At 44.3% G+C, this 19813-nt stretch overlaps 1 protein-coding gene across 1 annotated transcript in view; it reads right to left on the bottom strand.

Annotated features, from left to right (window-relative positions):
- The window catches only part of pcdh11 (protocadherin 11), a gene marked incomplete at both ends in the record, with an annotated part of 348724 nt that extends 329330 nt beyond the window's left edge, over positions 1 to 19394 (bottom strand). Inside the window, 9 exon segments of the mRNA XM_084332195.1 lie at positions 8240 to 8772; positions 8775 to 8927; positions 8930 to 8950; positions 8953 to 9043; positions 9045 to 9328; positions 9331 to 9363; positions 9366 to 9756; positions 9759 to 10745; positions 18855 to 19394. Of these exon segments, the coding sequence (XP_084188321.1) occupies positions 8240 to 8772; positions 8775 to 8927; positions 8930 to 8950; positions 8953 to 9043; positions 9045 to 9328; positions 9331 to 9363; positions 9366 to 9756; positions 9759 to 10745; positions 18855 to 19394 (3033 nt within the window).
- Positions 19395 to 19813: the final 419 nt, after the last annotated feature.

Raw genomic sequence — 19813 nt, 5'->3', positions numbered from 1 at the left:
TCATCGTTACTTTCCTCTGGTTTACAAGACATGCTGCTGCATAAAAAGGATGGGGACAATTTTTCAAGGCTGCAGTGGCGAGCCAGTTATGGGTGTCGAGGACGACCAACACAGCCAAACGTGATAAAAAGCCATGGCCTGTCCTTGACCTAGCCTGTATACGCTTGCATCAAGTATAACCATACCAATACACCATATATATTGTATACACATTTCATTGAGCTTCATGCTAGTCTCATTGAGCTCACTGACCAGTGACCAAAGGAATGCGAGACAAGCGATGACGCTAATAGGCACAGCATGTTGAAATGATAATTTTTGTTCCCCCAGTGAATAAGAAGAGTCATGGAAATGTGCAATACAATGCAAAAGACTTTAATAAATTTCAGAAGCGCACACATACATAAACAAAACATTTACAGTTTTCTCCACACATTGGCAAATCAAAGTAAATTACAAAGATCATGTAAGGTGCATATTGTACTTGACATTGAATAAAAGTGACGTTCTCTGTCTCCCATTACAAGGATAAAAGCTCTTTCCCCATGTATGTTTTTTTTCTCTTTTCCCCAAAGGTCAGGCAAATTTAATCATTACACAGTGCTAGGATGCTATGTATAGTTCCTACTGTGGCTCCTACGCGGTAGTGAATACATTTGATACCACTTACATGAATAGACCTCCTCCAATACAATAACCTGGATCGCTAGGAGGTAATAAACATAGAATTACAAACTTTAAAATAGACATGGCGCTTTTAACGTGTGACAATTTTTAGACTGGAAAATACAATGATAAGAAAAGGCCTGCCAGGTCACCTATTCAATTTCATGTAACTATACAAAGTAAATGATCGACGCATCCATAGGGTGGCCATCGGTCTAGTCCGCCCGTCCAGTCGACAACGTAGCTATGTCCATTTCAGAGAATCTAAATTCTACAGTTATGTATGTACTGTACTGCATGTGCCACACAGCCTCGCCTCTATCAGAACAGTCTGCACCTCACCCGTTCACATGGCTAGTGGTGCTGCTAGCCCATCGAGTCAATACCCGGTGTAGTATTGTAGAGATTAGTTCTAGTCGGGACATAACCTACTGAATCTAAGTGTACAGATACAATAGAGGCATAATGTGTGTGATATTACTCAACCAAGGCCTAAGGAGTTATAAGTGCACCATAGTGTTGATTTCCTGTCTAAATGTTAACTTATTGCTGTTTTTAATTTTTTTCGTTTTCTTTATTGAAAGCCTGGATTACCTAGCCTACTACTCATTTTGGTGTTCAATATATTTCTCATTTAAAATGTCCACTTGAGTAAATAATGTGTTAAATGTAAATATAAGTGCACAGAGTCAAGTAGTTTTTTGCTTGAGTCCACCAAGTCGTAATAAATACTACTTTAGGACTTTTTTTTTTTCTTCTCTCTTTTCTTTTGAATCATTTTAAATAATAATGCACAGTATCTCACAGGTAAGATCTGCCTCTACTTAAGAGAACGGGAGCGACACACACACGAAAAGGTTAAGCTTAGTGCTCCTTGGTTCTGCCCTACATAAACAGATTTCCATTATAAACCCGTCATTTAGTTGGTTGTGATTGTGGCTTAGCTCAAAGTATTAAACTTCTCCCGCATCCCCCCCGCCACTGTAATAACATCGTGGCGATCGGTTGCACGGTTGTAAAAGCACTACGAATGTGGTTGTATTGTGGGCGGGGCCAGGCATATTACTGTAACATTAGCCACACAACGCATTACTAACAACACTATCTGTGGCACTAGAAGTGGGACAGAAGGAGGCGATAGTTGACAGAAAGTTACACTGTGATACTCGATACTGACGGAGGCCTGTCGGTGTCTAGACCCTGCAGCATTGAAAACATCCTCAGTCACTAGTTCCAAGAGAAAAGCCCAGATAGAGCTACTTTAAATGATACAAAACAGAATGTCAAAGAAAACAAAATAGCCACCAGGCAGAAAACAAAGCAGTAAAATAAAAAATAATTTAAAAAAGCAATAAATATAAACACGGTCAACTCTGTGATAGATATACATACATACATATAAACATACTTTACAAGTCTACCAGTTGTATTTGTCATTATTTTTTTATTTTTTACAGAGTGGGGTGTCGTTGTCGGGGGGATCGTAGCAGGGCCGTTCTTCGAAAAGAGGGGCTCAGAGCGTTATCATTCTCCATGACATAAGTAATAGCATAGGATTCAAATAAAGCATTTCAACAACCTCCACAACAGATTCACAAGAGCTTCGTCAAGTTTCAGGTGGGGGGCGACACGGCGTGTCTCTGTCTCTGCGATATTTTTCCCCCATTCCGACTTCATCTCTCTCTCTCTCTCTCTCTCTCCCCGCTTGAAACGAAGGAGGTCGGGGCTCCGAGGCCGTAGAGACAGTAAAGTACGTGCTTCACCTCTTCAGTTTCTTCCCTTCATTCTTCCCTTCCTTCCCCTCTTGCCCTTTTTCTTTTTTCTTTCTTTCTTTCTCTCTCTCTCTCTCTCTCTCTCTCTCTCTCTCTCTCTCTCTCTCTCTCTCTCTCTCTCTCTCTCTCTCTGTCTCTCTCTCTCTTTCTCTCTCTCTCTCTCTCTCTCTCTCTCTCTCTCTCTCTCTAGGTAGTAGGAGCTAGAGATTGATTTTAATCCTGTGGGAGCGTGCTGCGCCTGTGCCACAGAGTGTGCCATAGTGTGGTGGTTTCAGTGCCGTCTCCTGAAATATAGAGAGACAGACAGATATAGGGAGATTGTAGTTATTATGTCATCGAGAGCTCTGAGCACCTAAAGCTGCACCGCTATCACTGTGAGGGCTACACTTAACAGAGGATAGAAATCTCTGAATAGACCGTAGATGATAAGGGGGGAGGGGGAGGGGGGTGGAGCATTCTTCAAGGCACAGCTGGCAATTGTGTCATTATTTTGTCAGGGTTTCCTTGAAGAAGGCTACAGGTGTCACAAGTTTGTGCATTTTTCCTGTACTTATCAGAGCATGCGATCCAATTATCGTTCCGAATTAGTGTTTTTTTTTTGTTTTTGTTTGTCTCCCACCACACTAGCACAGCACTCTTACCCCTCAGAAAAGCCTTTTGGTTAAATTTAGGCCCACCCTCTGGGACCCTTGGCAGTGGTCCTCTGATATGTACAGAATTTGACATCTAGCCGTCCTTCCCAAAAAAAGAAACAACGACGACCTAGCAACACATCTGCCAATATCTGAATCAGGTAAACAAAAAATTTACTTATTCAGGCTTACAGTACATTGCAATGTGAGAAAGGAAAATAATATGATAATAAAAGAAAACAAGAATGAAAAAAAAAAACATAAACAAAACAAAGCCCTTAGCTTTGTTGACACTGATATGAGATTATATTAACCAGTTAGCCTAGTTAGACTTTTAACAAGATGGCCCCTTCCTCTGGCTATTGTGTGTCACTATGAGTCAGAGCAACACTTTGGCATCAGACCATGGGAGGCTGTGTGTTCCAGACACACAATTAAATGGAGGCATTGCTCATTTTAGTAAACCGCTGCACTCTCACTTTTTATTTTTGCCTTCCTGTCTTTTCTCCCATCTCCCAATCTTGTCGTCAAGCCAATTCGCCCCCGGTCGATGAGCTGCCCTACTGTCAGTCTGGGGAGGGTGTAGACTACCACATGCCTCCTCCGATACACGTGGAGTCGCCAACCGCTTCTTTTCACCTGACAGCGAGGAGTTTCAGTGGGAGAGTGTAACGCACACAGAGGTTCACGCTATACCCCCAGAATGGGCGGCCCGACTGACCAGTAGGAGTCGCTATTGCAATGACCAGGACTCATACCCCCACCGGCTTCCCACCTGCAAAAACTGCTAATTGGGTTCGTAGGGACGACTGATCAAGCCGGAGGTACCGCTGACACTGGGATTTGAACCCCGGGTCTCTGTGGTGGTAGCTGAGTGCTTAGACCTCTACACTACCCAGACACCAAGCTGTTTGTATTTTGACCATTTTAAGGGAAGATATCATAAACCACAGTGTAAAAACAAATTGAGACAACAATTCCTTCTCCAGAAAGCATAAACTGTGCTATATTAATGTATGTACAGTGTATTCTTTGAGTATGGTAATTAGGCTGTCTCCTAAACACGTTTGCCTGACTCCAGCGTTGACCCTACATGCACCACGGCGCCCTGGAAATATGGGCCAAACAACAGAACGTATTGGCCTTTGTATTCTCTGCATATTCATGACGGTGTCTGAGATCACTCAAGCAGGGCGGCGCTCATTTGATCTGCCTCCACTAGAGCACTATTCTGACAAGAGTTCCTCATCACTGGAGGGAGATTGACCTCCAATATCGTGGGGTGGAGGTGGGGGTGGGGATGGCTCAGATAAAAGAAAACGATGTGATGAGGAAAAAAGCGGAGGGAGGGGAGAGGAGGGCGAGGGTGAACGAGAGGGAGAGGAGAGGAGGGCGAGGGTGAGCGAGAGGGAAGGAGCTCTCGAGCGATGTTTGAGTTTGTAAATGGGTCGTCTTACTGTAATAACGGGGCCATGTGGTGACGCAAACATGTGGTATCGTAAGTATTTTGACAAGCTCTTTTTCTTTACCCGCTACATCTGTTGAAAGTCACTCAGAGCATTTTGGGCTGACCTTCATCTCCTCCTGCGTCTCTCCCCCCATTGTTATTCCACGGGTGGTCCCCTTTCTCAAGGGTTTATTCTCTGCCACTTTAGGTGATGGGGAATGGTGGCGGTGGAGGAGGGAGGGGCGGGGTGGGCAATAAGGGATCGCTCTAAAGGCACTGGACCACGTCTGTCACTTTCATGACAGAAAAAAAGAAAGTTAATATGACAATCTGCTTCTGATCTGTGCTTTTGGACTTTTGGTCTAACAGGTTTTTAAGGCGAGCGAGAGAGAGAGAGAGAGAGAGAGAGAGAGAGGAGAGAGAGAGAGAGAGAGAGAGAGAGAGAGAGAGAGAGAGAGAGAGAGAGAGAGAGAGAGAGAGAGATTGAAGCGACTGGCACACATACGCCAAGCTTTTGTTAAAACAGACACACACTTGACTGATCCTTGATGAAATCTAAGAGTACTAAGAATGTCCTTTACTTTTTCTTTGTCCCCCCCTAGATTAAAGCAGTTCATGCTTTTTATTTGTTTAAGTGTTTCTCTTTTGTCTCATGTTGAAAGTGGAATTCGTTTAAATGAATCAAACAGAGACGAATTACAATAACATAAAAACACATGGGGCTGTCAGTCATCTATCTTTTCACATGTATTCTGAGGATGTTACACAGTAAATCTTGCAGTGTCAAATTAACACTATTCCGAGTGTATTTGTTCCCAACTACAATTAGTGTTACATTTACTATTGCTCTTATGTAAGAGTTAAATTAACTCTAAATAGAGTAAAAACTTAACACTCGCTATATTTACTGTGTAGTAGTCACCCGTATGGCGGTCCGTGGCGTTCCTGATAATCCGTCTGTTTTTTTTTTTTATCAGCCTCATCCGAAACCTAATTACAGTGATTTTAATCATATTGTATTACGGGTGATTAACCCTTTAGTGCATTTAATTAACCTCTGGAGCCCCAGATTCTCATCAAGGCGGTGCTTCATGTTATCTTATATATATATATATGACGCACAGTCTTTAAATAAGCACAGTTAAAACTAGAGGGAAATCTAAAGACAGAGGTATCACTTTTGCACTTGCTCAAGGGGACAGGGAGATTTAGATGTACTATCTACTTAACATTACTGAGGTCATGATATGGGGGATAATTGATAATGATTATAATAGTTACGACCAACTAATGACACTATTATAATTATACAATATATTATAACACTATATAACATATTATAATTATAATGTAGTACAATTAGCTTGATCTCCCTTAGATAAGTACATCTGGTAAATAATACGGAACATACAATGAAAACAAATGAATAAATACATGCATACATGGCCAGATGCAGCAAAACATATTTTGTTCCTTAGGTGGATTGTGTTCTAGATCTATGTTTATGTTTACTTAATCATATTCAATGCCACTACAGTATCCCTGAAGAACAGACTTCTCTCTCTGATCAGTAACACTTGTGTTGAAACTCAATTCCTTATACAATTGAAATTCCTTGAGCATAAAATACTCGGAGAGGAGGATAATTCAGTATTGTGAAACACTGATTGAATGTTTCTGCATATGTCAGGGTAGCCATCACCCAAGAAGAGAGGGAAAAGCCACTCTGACAAATTGACAGCTAGTAAAACACATTCTGAATTAGATTATTTGTGGTATCAAGGATAATGTACCAGGCTTATGTCTAATGTAGCATGGCAGGGCATAGCTCTTAACTGGGGCATTCAAGTACAAGGTGGGTGAAGGGAAACCACTATCAGCTATGTGTGGGTGTCTCCTTAAATTATCATAAGGACAATACTTCACTGGATAAACAGTCATTTGCAAAAAACGATGCCATGGGGGATTTGGAATCATAAAGTGATGCCACAGAGAGGGTAAAAAGGCTAAGACAAAACAAGGGAAACCAGGGAGGAGATCAGCCACAACTCTATTGCGACTCTATCTGTTGAGGGTAGACGCAAAGAATAGAGAGCACCTCATCGAACAAAATCAATTACTGATGCAATATGATGAAACTAACCTAGACCTGGATGAATGGCAGATGCGATAAATAATCAAAACATAGACAAAAACAAAAGCAGTGGGAACAATAACCAAGCAATGATAAGCCAAAAAAACAAGAGTCAAACTCAGAACAAAGAAAAACCAACAAACAAACAATAGAGAGGGGGTATCTAGTGTCTACATTCTGGCACAACACCGATATCCAACAGAATGAACTTAATGAAAACCACAGCGACACACACACACACACACAATGTAATATGTACATTCACAATTCACAATCAGGTAAAAATGTATCTGAATATTGGCGTACTTCAAAAGAGCTCTCTTACCAAACTATAACACAACAAAACACCAAACCTTTACTTTTGATCACATTACTCTAACCTATCCTTTTTTTAGAATAGACAGGAGACTGCGTATCTACATATGGCTTTTTACGGCACTAATTGGGGTCATTAAAGTGGTGAATTAATGGGTTAAACGAGACGTCCGGCCCGGCCTTTTTATGGACTACGACTCCCTCGGTGTTTAAGTGTATTGGTCCCAAGGCTCGGCATCACCTTGATCCCCGCGCCCCCCCCCCCCCCCCCCCCCCCAAAGCTGTACTCAGTCTCTGTCCCACAGCCCTGCGCTCCAGCTGTCAGTGGCGAGCGAGGCCACCTCTCCTTACCTCTGATTTACATTTATTTCCCTCGCCAGCTCTTATTTATTGGGGCACTTCGCATTTGGCACATCTCTTAGGGAATCATAAGCCCCTCGCTGTATACCCTGGCATTCAAATGAGCCTCTCTCCCTCTCTCTCCCTCCCACCCACAATGCTCTGGCGGCACAGCAGAGAGACTTTATATTTTGAGCACGGACGCCACGCAAACACCTTGTTTTAGCACATCGAGTGGTGTTATTTTGGGGTGGGGATGGGGGTTTGCTTTTGAACCTTCTCTGATCAACAGCGGGCAAAATGAACGGTCGATCGTGACTTGTCAAATCCCGCTGCCTTGTTTAGTTTTTTCATCTCCACCCGTCAGCTCTGACTTTGAAATCTATCAGTCAGGACAAGAGATTAACGCATACTGTAGCTTTAACCCCCCGCCTCCCTCCCATGACCTCAAATACAGCTGTGCAAGTTTCAATTAGCTTCATGGCTAACTCTCCAAGTCTTCCTCTGAACCAGCTTATTACTGTCCTCTGCCACCAACCACTCATACTGAAAGCTTAAATAACGAGCCGATATTATCACACCACTGTCATTACTCAATGAGTTTGAAGGGAACACTGACCAGAACATGTGTTTTTTCAACTATTACATAGTGCCATTACTGATTATACTGATATGGAGAGTGAAACCAGTGGATACGTTTTTTGGTGTTAATTTCAGGGCATAACATTTTATTCTGAGTGATTAGACTCGTAGTGCTTCAGTAGTCAGTGCAGATGACATTCATGTAGACGTGGTGGCCTGTGTGGTGGTGGTGGTGGAATCCCCCGGCTCTGCAACGCCACCCTCCCCCTTCCCCGTCACCCGCCATGGGACGATAAGGGGAGTGTGAGTGGGGACTAGTGTGGGTGGGTTTAAAAAGGAAGTCATGAATTACCTGTCGGGTGGTGATTTGCCCCGCGATCTTGAATCCCCCCTGACAGCTGCACTCTGAGACACTGTACGGGTCGGAGCTAGTCGAAGAGCACTTGGAGAGCGTGTCGCAGCCCACCACGAACGTGTTGTCCAAGGGGAGCTCCTGGATCACATGGTGCTTCTTCGGAGCCACGGGGGTCTCCGGTTTGATTTGAAAGGTGGGCTGAGGCGAGGCAGACTTGTAATGCTTGGCTAAGTCCGGGCTGTCGGGCTTGAAGGTCGTGGGCGTCGTGGCCCAGTTGTACTTCCCCATGGTCTGCTCCTCCAGCTCCACCGGGAGGTCCAGGGTACCGTTAATGTGCTCATGGGTCGGGTCATCGGGCTTGGATTCGTCGATGGTCACAAAGTTCAAGAGAAGGCTCTTGGGGGAGCGCTTCTTTTTCTTCTTCTTCTTCTTGATCTGCCGATTCTCCTGGTTGGGCGACACCCACTCGCCACTCTGCTTGCCCTTTATCACCACCTTGTGTCTCGGCGTCTGGCGGCAACGCACCAGGCCGTCACGAATATCACCAATATGACGGTCATAGTCCCTGCTATGATCGCAATGACAACAATCACGTACCCGCTGGCTTGGGGCGTCAACTCGCTGTCCCCTATGTTACGGTCCAGAGGTGTCTCCAAACTCTTGCGGAGCTGCTCTTGGATGAAGTAACATTTGACACAGTGTCATTATGAACAGGTGAATGAGTGCGATGGCCTGTAACGATTCTGGCTGGCCGAGATCTTTGACCTTGACTACCAGCCTATACAGCCCCTGGTCAGACGCCCACTATCTTCTCCTGCAGTGTTATGTTACCTGTTGTTTTGTCTATGGCAAAGAGACCTCTAGGGGACACTCTGGAGGTGATGACAATGGTGCTGAGGATGCTGTACTGTAGCTCAGCATTCATACCTGTGTCATTGTCAATGGCAAACACCCGGGTGACCACAGCGCCAGGGCTGATGGTGGACTTAACAAGGTCGTACGAGTAGTTGGAGGAGGGGATGACAAACACGGGCCGATTGTCATTCACATCCACTACATTGATGGTGACCTTGGCATAGGAGGTACTGGAGGTTGCCCACCGTCGACCGCCTTCACCATGACGTGTAAGAGCTTTGCTGCTCCCTATCGAATGTGATGTTGGGTTTGATCACACCTGTTTGGGGGTCAATGATGAAATGGTCTTTCCCGTTCAAAATGGACATGGTGACGACGGCGTTATCGCCCCCGTCCGCATCTGTTACTGTGATTAAGCCAACAGTTCCGTACAGAGGCAGGTTCTCGGGCACATAGAAGTTGTACTCTGGGTGCGTGAAAGCGGGGCTGTTGTCGTTAAGGTCCTGTACAATTAGCCTGACAGTGACATTGCTCTGCAGGGATGTTGAACCATTGTCCTTCGCTATGACAGTGAACGAGTACTTCTCCTGCTTCTCTCTGTCCAGCCGCTTGCCAACTGAGAGGATTCCTGACCGTCTAGTACTCTGCGTTGATACACTCTTCCATCAGGACCGAGGGCATAAATAATCTCAGCATTATGTCCATTGTCCGCATCAGTGGCGCTGATTTTTATCAGCTGTGTGGATGGGTCATTGTTCTCTGGTATGGAGAGCTGGATCTCCGGCTGGGGGAAGATGGGAGTGTTGTCGTTCTCATCCTTTATTTTAATTAAAACCATAGCAGAAGTGTTCAGTGGAGGTGTCCCCCTATCCGAGGCCACTATCTTAATTGCATATTCCCTGGTAGTCTCATAATCAAGTGGGGCCGCAGTCTCCAGCAAGAATTGGTCATTAAAGACAGGCTTCAACCGAAATGGAACATCATGGTCAGTGTAACAAGCTACTTTGCCATAAAGATCTGCGTCCTTGTCGGTGACTGTAATCAGAGCTATTTTGGTGTTGAGCGGCGCATTCTCAGACAGAAGAACGGTCCCATTAACCAGGTTGATGATGTAGCGCGTGTCTATGGAGGGCACATTGTCATTAACGTCCGTTACTTTCACGGTCACCGTGGCTCTGGAGGGCGTGGAGCTGCCGTCGCTGGCCAGGACAATGAGCTTGTGAATCGGCGTCTCCTCCCTGTCCAGTGGCTGCTTGATGGTAATCAGCCCCGTGGAGCCGTCTATGGCAAAGTGGCGTTTGGTGCCGGTGGAGATCTGGTTGCTGAATGCGAAGTGGATCTGCGCATTGGAGCCCAGGTCAGCATCCGAGGCGTGGAGCTGGGCGACGGACGTCCCCGTGGGCACGTTCTCCAGAACGTCGACCTCCAGCTCAGTGTCCTTGAAGACTGGCCGGTTATCGTTGACGTCGGATATGGTGACCTGGAGGATGGCAGTGCTGGACTTGGGCGGGGTGCCGCCATCCTCCACCTTGATCTTCATGACGAAGGTGTCCTTCTGCTCCCGATCCAGGTTTTGCTGGACAATGAGCTGGGGCCACTTGTCTCCCTCTGGGGTCTCAATGATGTCCAGGCCGAACTCGCTGACGCTCTGTGAAGACAAAGATAAGACAGATGCACTTAATTCAACATAACACTGTCATTCCCCTTAATTCATCTAAAACGTCTCTGAGTAGAGGTGGAATTAAATATGTGACTGAAAAACCCTTTTCTGTAAAGCGTGCATTATGACACATTATGCACGACTTTTATCATACAAATGAGAATACTTTCACATTATTATAGGCAGAATTTATATTACAATGTCTTTTCAACTTGTGTAATAACCAGGACTATGTAACAACAGACGAGTGATCACCATCAAATGTAATATGAATACAACACTATTGCTGAATACATATACAGTACTTTATCACTGTAACACTTTCAAACTGCAGTGGACGTCGTTCAAGTTGTTTATTGGAACCATACAAAGAGCAGTGTTCTCTGACAAATTAGCACTCACTCTCCTTACTACCTCTGTGGGAACAGGTCATTCAAAAACCTTTTTCCAAACATTCTGTGAACTGTCAGTGAACGCAGTTCATTACTTTTCTTTTAAAGTGTTATACACATTTATGCAGAGAGGGAAATGGATGAAAAGGAAAAAGTCTGTCCGTTGATATCTACAGTACTGTTACAATTGCTAAAGAAACCAAGCACAGCCTACATCTTTTCAAAAAAGTCATTTCAATGAACCCCCCTCTCATACCCTCACAACTCCTCCCAGTATATCTTCCGCTTGCATAAGAGTCATTTAGCTCTTTAAGACTCCCCATTGCTTCCCTTAACTAAAAAAAGTTTGATTCCATTCTAACCAACCCCGTCTTGTGTCTATGTCGGAATGTAGAAAGGGAGACGGCCCCAGTGAGATTTCCAGTTCATAATTGAGAGAGACAGTTGAAAAGAGAGCCACGGAGATAAGCCCCAACTCTAAATGCACTGCGAGACCAGTCCACCATAGATTAAAAGGAGGGAGAGAGTGCAGAGAGAAAACCGCACATTAAAAAAGGCTTTTCGCCCCAAATCTAGGCAATAGCAAAGCCTGTGGAAAATGAAAACAAATGCATATGTAATCCTCATGATAAACTGGCACTGGCTGTTCACAGTAATTGCCTTCTACCCATGGAATAAATAAATAAATAAATAAACAAAAGCTAATGCTAATATTTACGTTTTTCAGATGCACTATACGGTGCATATATCCAGTATAGATCATTTCAAATTAGAGAGGGGATGAGAGAGAAAGGGAGGGAGAGATACAGAGGTGACAGAGAGATATAATGAAAGAGAGAGAGAGAGAGAGAGAGAGAGAGAGAGAGAGAGAGAGAGAGAGAGAGAGAGAGAGAGAGAGAGATAGAGAGAGAGAGAGAGAGAGAGAGAGAGAGAGAGAGAGAGAGAGAAACAGAGAGAGAGAGGAGGAGGGGGAAGGGAATAAGGAGAAGATCAGCCCCATGAATGAGCTGCATGCACATTATGAAACAAAGAAGCCCTTTGAAGCTCTTTCAGTCAGAAGCAGTTTCATGCTAAAACAAGGAGAAGCATCGCCTTTAACGAGATAAGCGTCATGCTGCACATAATGTTGCAGGAGATTACGCTGTCTAGGCACAGCTATCAAATGAGATTAAAGAGACAGGACAATGATGTTAATTCAGTCAGAAAAAAGCTTATTGTGGAATGTTAATGTCAGGAGGAGTGTCATTTTCCTCCAGCTTCAGATGTATCATTTGATTTGTTATAACTGTTTTAGTGTACCGTCTCTGAGCACATCCAGCTCTCTGTGTGGTGTCGAGGGCGCGCGGCGACTCTTATAGCTCCATCTGTTGTCAAAAAGTTAACTTTTTGCGCTATCATCTTCTTCAGATGAATTTTCATCAAGGGCGCTGCCGCGGAAACGGCCATCTAGTTCCACACAGCAGCTTTGCCAAACAAAAGTAGAACATGAGAAGTAGAACACGGAACGTTTTGACTACAGATGGAGCTGTGAAAGTGGATTTTTACAAAGCTGGGGTGTGTTTTAATTTTCGCATTTCTTACCAGACTATATCATTTAAAAAAAATCAAGCAAATGTAGTTGGTGTGTGATTACGTGTGATTACAAGTTTCAGCAGATAGAAGCAAACTTGTAAGTACGTAGGGAAATTGTATCAACTGTGGCCCAGATATACACTAGCAATAATAGGCTACATGAAGCTTTCAAATGTAACCAATTGTGATTGGTGGCTATGGGAGATATCCATTGGCTAACTGTGCTAGCAGGTGATACATACATTCACAGTTGCTGTGGATGTTTTTGAACCACAAAAATTAACAAAATTGTAACTAACTCGTTTCATTACTTGTTTGTGGGCTAGCTAGCTGATATCCTTTACTGACCACTGACAACTGGCAACCGTCGGACTGACTGACGGGCCAATCGTGGGTGACCAGAGTAGATTATGCAGTCTCTTCAGGGAAGCAGATTGGATATCTGAAATGGTTTGCTTCTGTTGATATCCAGGAGGGATTGTGATCAAAGTGCTTTAGTCATCAAAACAACAGGTCTAACATTCAAACTGATGTATAAGGAAATTATGTTCACAAGGTACAGGGATGAGGAAGGGACTTGATATTCACGGGTGTTTACATTTTTATTTTGTTTTCTATTTTATTTCTTTTATACATATATCGTTTTTGTTTTTTGTTTTGTATATATATATATATATATATTTTTCTTTTCTTTCTTTTCTTTGTTATGTTTAAATAACATTTGAGTAATGGAAAAGGGGTAGGATTAAATAAGTGTATACTTCTTCCTACTCCTTTTCGAACATGCAGATTGAGTTGTTTTGCTTTTTGTTATTGTTTGTTTGTATTCATTGCATGTTCGAAATAAAGATTCAAATCAAATCAAACATTGTGGGCAATGCGATTGAAAAGCACAGTTTTCATTGTAGCCTACTGGATCTTTAAGAGACATACACCCATGCTGTGTTACAGGGAGGGAAAATAAAGGGGACATTTGGACCGAGCCGCATGCACACAAGACTCCCCGGTAGGTTTTAAAATGCCTGCGTCGTCCCCGCGCCGATATATTATCGTAGCCAACAGAAGGAAACGTGCCGCAGCAGCATGTAAATTATTGTGTACTCTGGAAAATTGCTTGCCGGGGGAATGTTGTCACCATGTCAGTGATTGACAGAACTACTTAATGCAGCCAGCACTGCCGGAGTGATCATTCAATGGTTATTCTGTGATCCTTCTGGCAAGGGAAAATGATAAAAGGATAACCTGACAAGACATATGGATAAGTGTGACGATATGGAGGACACTGCCTTATGGAGCACATGTGCATTGAGATAATGCTCCTTATAATCCCCCCCCCCCCCCCCCCCCCAGGTCCAAAAACAACACAGGAGTCGCAGAAGGCGCACAGCTCACGCCCTCATCCAGACAGCTCCAAGACTCTCATTAGTTTGAATACGGCAGTTGGTGGATATATGACAAACTGTTTTTTTTGGTTGTTGTTGTCTCTTCCTATTGTTGAAACAGAGGTGTCAAAGGCAATGCAACGTGATGATTTATGGGCCAGCAGTAACTCTTGCTTTTGTCTTTGTCTTTTTATTTTAATTTTTTTTTACAACTGACGAGGCGGCACCCGGCGCATTTCAATCCGTTTGGGAGAGCTATCTCTCGGGCTGCGCATCACCCTGAATACACAATTAGACGGGTGGATTGTGATCCAATCTAGAGGAAGGCTAGGAAAAGAGCAACTAGTATGAATCACTCACTGGATGCCCCTCGGGCTGAGCGAGACGGACGGAGTCTCCGTAAATGGCTAAGTGCACACATTATACCACGCTTGATTCTTTCACCTCACACACACGTGACCTTGTGAACTTTGACGACCCGTTTGTCTCCGATTAGAGGGCCGTGCACCTATATTGATCACAGATAGGGTTGCACACCAAATACATACAAATACGTGCAATGTGTACAGTGCACAATCAAATCACAAAGTGGGCTAATCTAAATGAAAATGATTGAAGGCAGCTGACAGGGGGAGTGGGGTGCGATTATCAGTGGATGCATCTTTCAGTCAAGTTGATGACCTTATTAAAACTCAGAGGGGACTGGAGATTGGGCTGTGAATATATCAGGGGGGGCTCTAGTCACGGTGATGCCATGGATGGGGCTAACTAGGGAGGGCTATTCATCATGTGCTATAGCACCTCTTTATAATGCTGATGGGGACTCTCTTTCCTTCCTCCCTCTTTCCCGTTCTCAGTCCACCCCCGCCAACCCTCCCCCCACCCCTGAGCGCTCTCGCCTCCGGCCATGATCTGATGCATATAATTAAGACAATAGAAGCTATGGGTTGTTTGTCTCCTCTTGTCAAACTCGCGTGGCAGAAGATAACGTGTCAAAATCAGATGCAAATGAGAACTGGAAATGCTTGACAGTGAGCTCCATGCCAAAAAAGGCCCATTTATTCTCCATATAGGCAGGATGCATTCCAAAATATTATTCAAATATAGGACGTCAATTGTGGTTACTTAAGGAGGGGGCTCAAATACGTTTTATATCTTGTCACACATGGCTGGCAAATGGGCTACATTACTCCAGCTCAGACTTCCAAAATATTAGCAAAAGATCACTTACTTAAATTGCAAAATGGATTAATTATATTTCACCTAGAATGGCACTCGGAGAGATGCGACATCCGCAGCACACATGGACCTGTACACCCTGAGCGGAATGCCAAGTAGACTGACGAGTCTCATTATAATAGTGTGTAGTCAGATCTCGTATCAACCTCGCTTGTGTCCCCATCATGTCAGTCTCCATCTTAGTCCTTAGTAACCGGCTACATACACCAAAGGCTAAAACTTTGACCTTGATCACTGATCAGTGACATAAATATTTGATTAAAAAAATTAATAAAAAAAAGCAATAGTGTACTAGGTCATTCGATGACTGTCAACCTATCCACAGTCTTTGAGCCAAATGGGATAAGAAACGTGCGATATCTTATGGTAAACCACACTCACCGCACACTCACAGATGTGAGTGAAGCACACTAGTCCCTTGTGCTTTGCATGCAGGTGCAACTGGATAATTGTGCTCTACAAATTCCCCAGCCAAAATAAAGCCATCACTGGTAATGTATACAATGTTTACGTTCCCAGCCATGTTACGTCTGACATCGTTTGATTGACAGGCAGATTTGGCAGATGAGCAGATTGGCAGTTCGATTTCGAGGGAGATCGTATAAACCAATCAATTTGAAGCACAAGGGCATGTTTACACGCCCCCCAGTGCACTCTTTCTCTACGTCACCCCCGTGCGTCCTCGTGTGCATGCTGACAGAACACCAGAAACCATTTCCTGTTGACCTGTTTTGATTAGTGGTCAAAGATATCTTTTTTTGGGGGGAGGGGGAGGGGAGGGAGAGAGATAAACATAGAGAGAGAGATGGGGGGAGAGAGAGATGGGGGGGAGATAGAGAGAGAGAGAGAGAGAGAGAGAGAGAGAGAGAGAGAGAGAGAGAGAGAGAGAGAGAGAGAGAGAGAGAGAGAGAGAGAGAGAGAGAGAGAGGGTGTCTTTCTCTTGCACTGCCTTTGGAAAAGTATACATGCTGCACAAGGAATAGTCAAGAACGAGGGGGAAGTGTGTGGAAATAGTGAGTGTGTAGTTATTTCTGGAGTGAGAGAGAGAGAGAGAGAGAGAGAGAGAGAGAGAGAGAGAGAGAGGAGAGGAGAGAGAGAGAGAGATAGAGAGAGAGAGAGAGAGAGAGAGAGAGAGAGAGAGAGAGAGAGAGAGAGAGAGAGAGAGAGAGAGAGAGAGAGAGAGAGAGGGGGCTGTATATGTGTTTGCCTGCGTTTGGATGTGTATTTATATATATTACATTATTATGTGTGCATTGACATGAGGCAGAGGGGCTGGCCCGACAACACAGATAAGACCGTTTCTGTGAGTCAAAGGCCTAAGCCAGCAGATGTTCAGAAGGTGATTGGAGGAAGACTTCTGGGTAAAGGAAAATGGAACATTTGGTTTCCTTCAATGTACAGTGCAAGGCTAAACAAAGGAAGTACATCATAACACCATCACCTTGAGTATTGAGTGTTTCACATGGGTTGTCTGTGAAGAGCCCCATTAAGACTAAAGGTGATAAAAAAATCTGCCTTAATGGACGAGGATCCTCCTCCATCCATGCAAGGTAGCACTTTTCCCCCGTGACCTTGACCGTTTCTTAGTACGTCTGTGTTGCGGTTCAGGTGACGTAACACGCCCCTGCCGATGCCAATGGCAGACTCGTTACCCCCACCTTTGCAGGGAAACATAAAGAACCAACCTGTGAAAAAAAAAGGGGGACTATGATGTCTTCTTTACGCTGACAGCTCAAGCTGGCTCCATGCGGAGAAGCATTCTGTTCTCTTGACTGTGGCCCACTGTGTCACACAATGCTAGTAATTTCAGCATCATGTCCAGGACAACACAGGAATACTGGGCAAAACTATTATTGAGCTTCTGAGACAAATCTCTGAGGACCGTACAAAGATAGCCCAAAGAGGGTGGCTTAGCGGCCATGAGCTATTCTAGGAATGCTTTGCACTCAACCTACCCTCTCATCCATCCTGCTGCACTTCTGGAATAAATAACGATTGCAACATTTATAATTTTTCTATCTCTGCGATTGTGCGCAGGAAATCTCTGTTAAGTGTAAGAGTGACCTTATATATATTTATGGAAATTCAATTGGAATTGGGAAATATTTGCACAGTAGAATAACATCGAGGATGTGCTCTAAATATCTAGAGGGGAGACTGAAACCTTGCAAATGCAAAACATATAAGCACAGCTGAGGTGAGACGGTGAAGGAGGTAGTCTTTTTTGTGTGTGAAAAGGGCAAAGCTAACGATCACAGATGATCATTATAATGTGCAGAACATTTTGTTTGGTGATTCCAGGCATGAACAATTGAGGATGTTGCACAGGAGAGGCCTTGGCAGTGAGGGAGACTCTTCAGAATTGCAAGTTGGTATTCAAGGCAGACACACACAGACGGCAAATACTTGGCTCATTCTAGTCTGGCGCTAACTTTATCTAAGCCTCCAAGATGGACGTGTTATTTTATATTCTCACACTTGACTCTGAGAAAAACAAAAATAACTAAACAAAGGAAAGTGATATTCATGAAAGGAAAATCCTGTTATAAATGTGGAAACAACTTTTTTAGGAAACCTCCTATCATAAACGCACGGTAACCTATCTCTATTTCTTATGTTGGTTCCTCCGCTGCACAATCTCCCTATTAAATTACACTCCATTTGTGTCCGCTGGCATCACATCATCTGTGATATTCATCTCGCCCACAAAAGCATTGAGTGTTGTTGTCTAGACTATAAATGGAGAATGCATGATATTATCCTACTTATTCTGGTTTTGGGGCTGACTTCATTAACCAACAGAGAATATTGCACACTGTGGTTTAATAGAGCATCAATTAGATGATGAAGAAAAGCTTTTCCTTACTTCTGCGAAGGAGACACCGATTAGCATAATATGCTACATTCCTCCTCACTGGCTTTAATCGACTATGTTCACCACATCAAAACCTGTTGCTGGAAATTGGACATACAAGCTGCGTCTGCAGTTCACTACAGTCCTGTGTTATTACTTACTGTGCATGGTGAAACCCCGCCTTCTTTATGACCTACTCTCATAATGACATAAAGCCTAGGGAAAATCTTAATGCTGAGCATAAAACATGGTACCTGAGGTATATCGGCTAGTGAAAATAATACGTTTTTCAGGCCATTGCCACCAGCGGCATAGCGTGATGACAACCGCCTTCTAATACAAATGCCGATGGTAGCGGGCCATTATGGATCAGGCTCAAGACAATATGTTGTATAAACAAAGAAAAAAGACTTTGCGCAGCGTGAAAACCACACGTGACACGAGACAATATTGGAAAGATTGCTGTGACTGATTCAGCCATGGGTGGTCTTTCAATCTGCAACACCTCATCAAGTCAGTGCTTAAGCCCATGCAGAACATCCATCATGCATATGAATCACTGACAGTTCCAGTATGTGAGACCCAGAGACATTCATCAACACAAACAATCAATTCATAATATTGTGTGCAAGAGAGATAAAACCACAGTGGTCCTCACCTTGACCAGTTCATAATTCTGGATCCCATTGATTCCCACATCGGGGTCAAACGCTGAGGGCACCGGGTAGCGGGTGTTGATGGCCGTGTTCTCGGGGATAGATATGTTAATGACGGTGGACTGGAACAGAGGAGCGTTGTCGTTCACATCCTCGATCAGGAAGCGGATCTTGAGCAATCGGAATATCTCGTCGGGCAGCACCGCCACCTCGATCTCGTAGTAGCAGCGCTTCTCAGCGTACACGCCTGAGCACAGCTTCTCCCGGTCGATGCGGTGGGAGGTGGTAAAGATCTCCCCGGTGCTGGCCTCGACCCTCACCAAAGGCACATCTCCCGTCTTGTACACAGGCTTGAACTGCAGCGGCGAGGACAGTTTCATGTTGGGGTCCAGGTTAAGGTCCAAGTCCTTGCGCAGGTTCCCGATGCGGACGTTCTCCGGCTGCTCCTCCTTCACCGTGTAGTCCCGCTCCTGGGCCCGACATCGCAAGACCAGGCAGGTGAGCAAAGCCACTAGCACATGAGCCGTACTTGCTAAGTCCATAATCAAGAGTGGGTAGGCGTTTGGCTTCTACGGCAGCAATTCTGTCACAGCGGAAAGAGAGGGGGAGAGAGACAGACAGAGAGAGAACACAAGAGAATGGTAGATGTCAATGCATAAAACTACATGGCATTCATACATGTACGTTCAGTTGTAATTAGCACTATTTCCCTAATGGAGAGTTTTGAACTTGACCTTTTAGTTCCTAACTAGCTCTGAGCTCTGCATCCTTGCGATGTCTTTGAGAGCAAATTAACGGCAGCTTTACGCAATTAACCTTTGATGACATCCATTGAACAGGAAGACATGTAAAGGTTAGGAGTTCACATATTCCATCAATCCATTCTACTGCGGTAATAAACCATTTCATAATTTTATGGAAGGGCACAGGGGGGGGGGGGGGCAAGGCAGTTCATTGTTGC

The sequence above is a fragment of the Notolepis coatsorum genome (genome assembly GCF_963971535.1).
Source record: "Notolepis coatsorum genome assembly, chromosome: 16".
Lineage (NCBI taxonomy): Eukaryota > Metazoa > Chordata > Actinopteri > Aulopiformes > Paralepididae > Notolepis > Notolepis coatsorum.
This window is presented reverse-complemented; position numbering and strand designations above follow the sequence as displayed.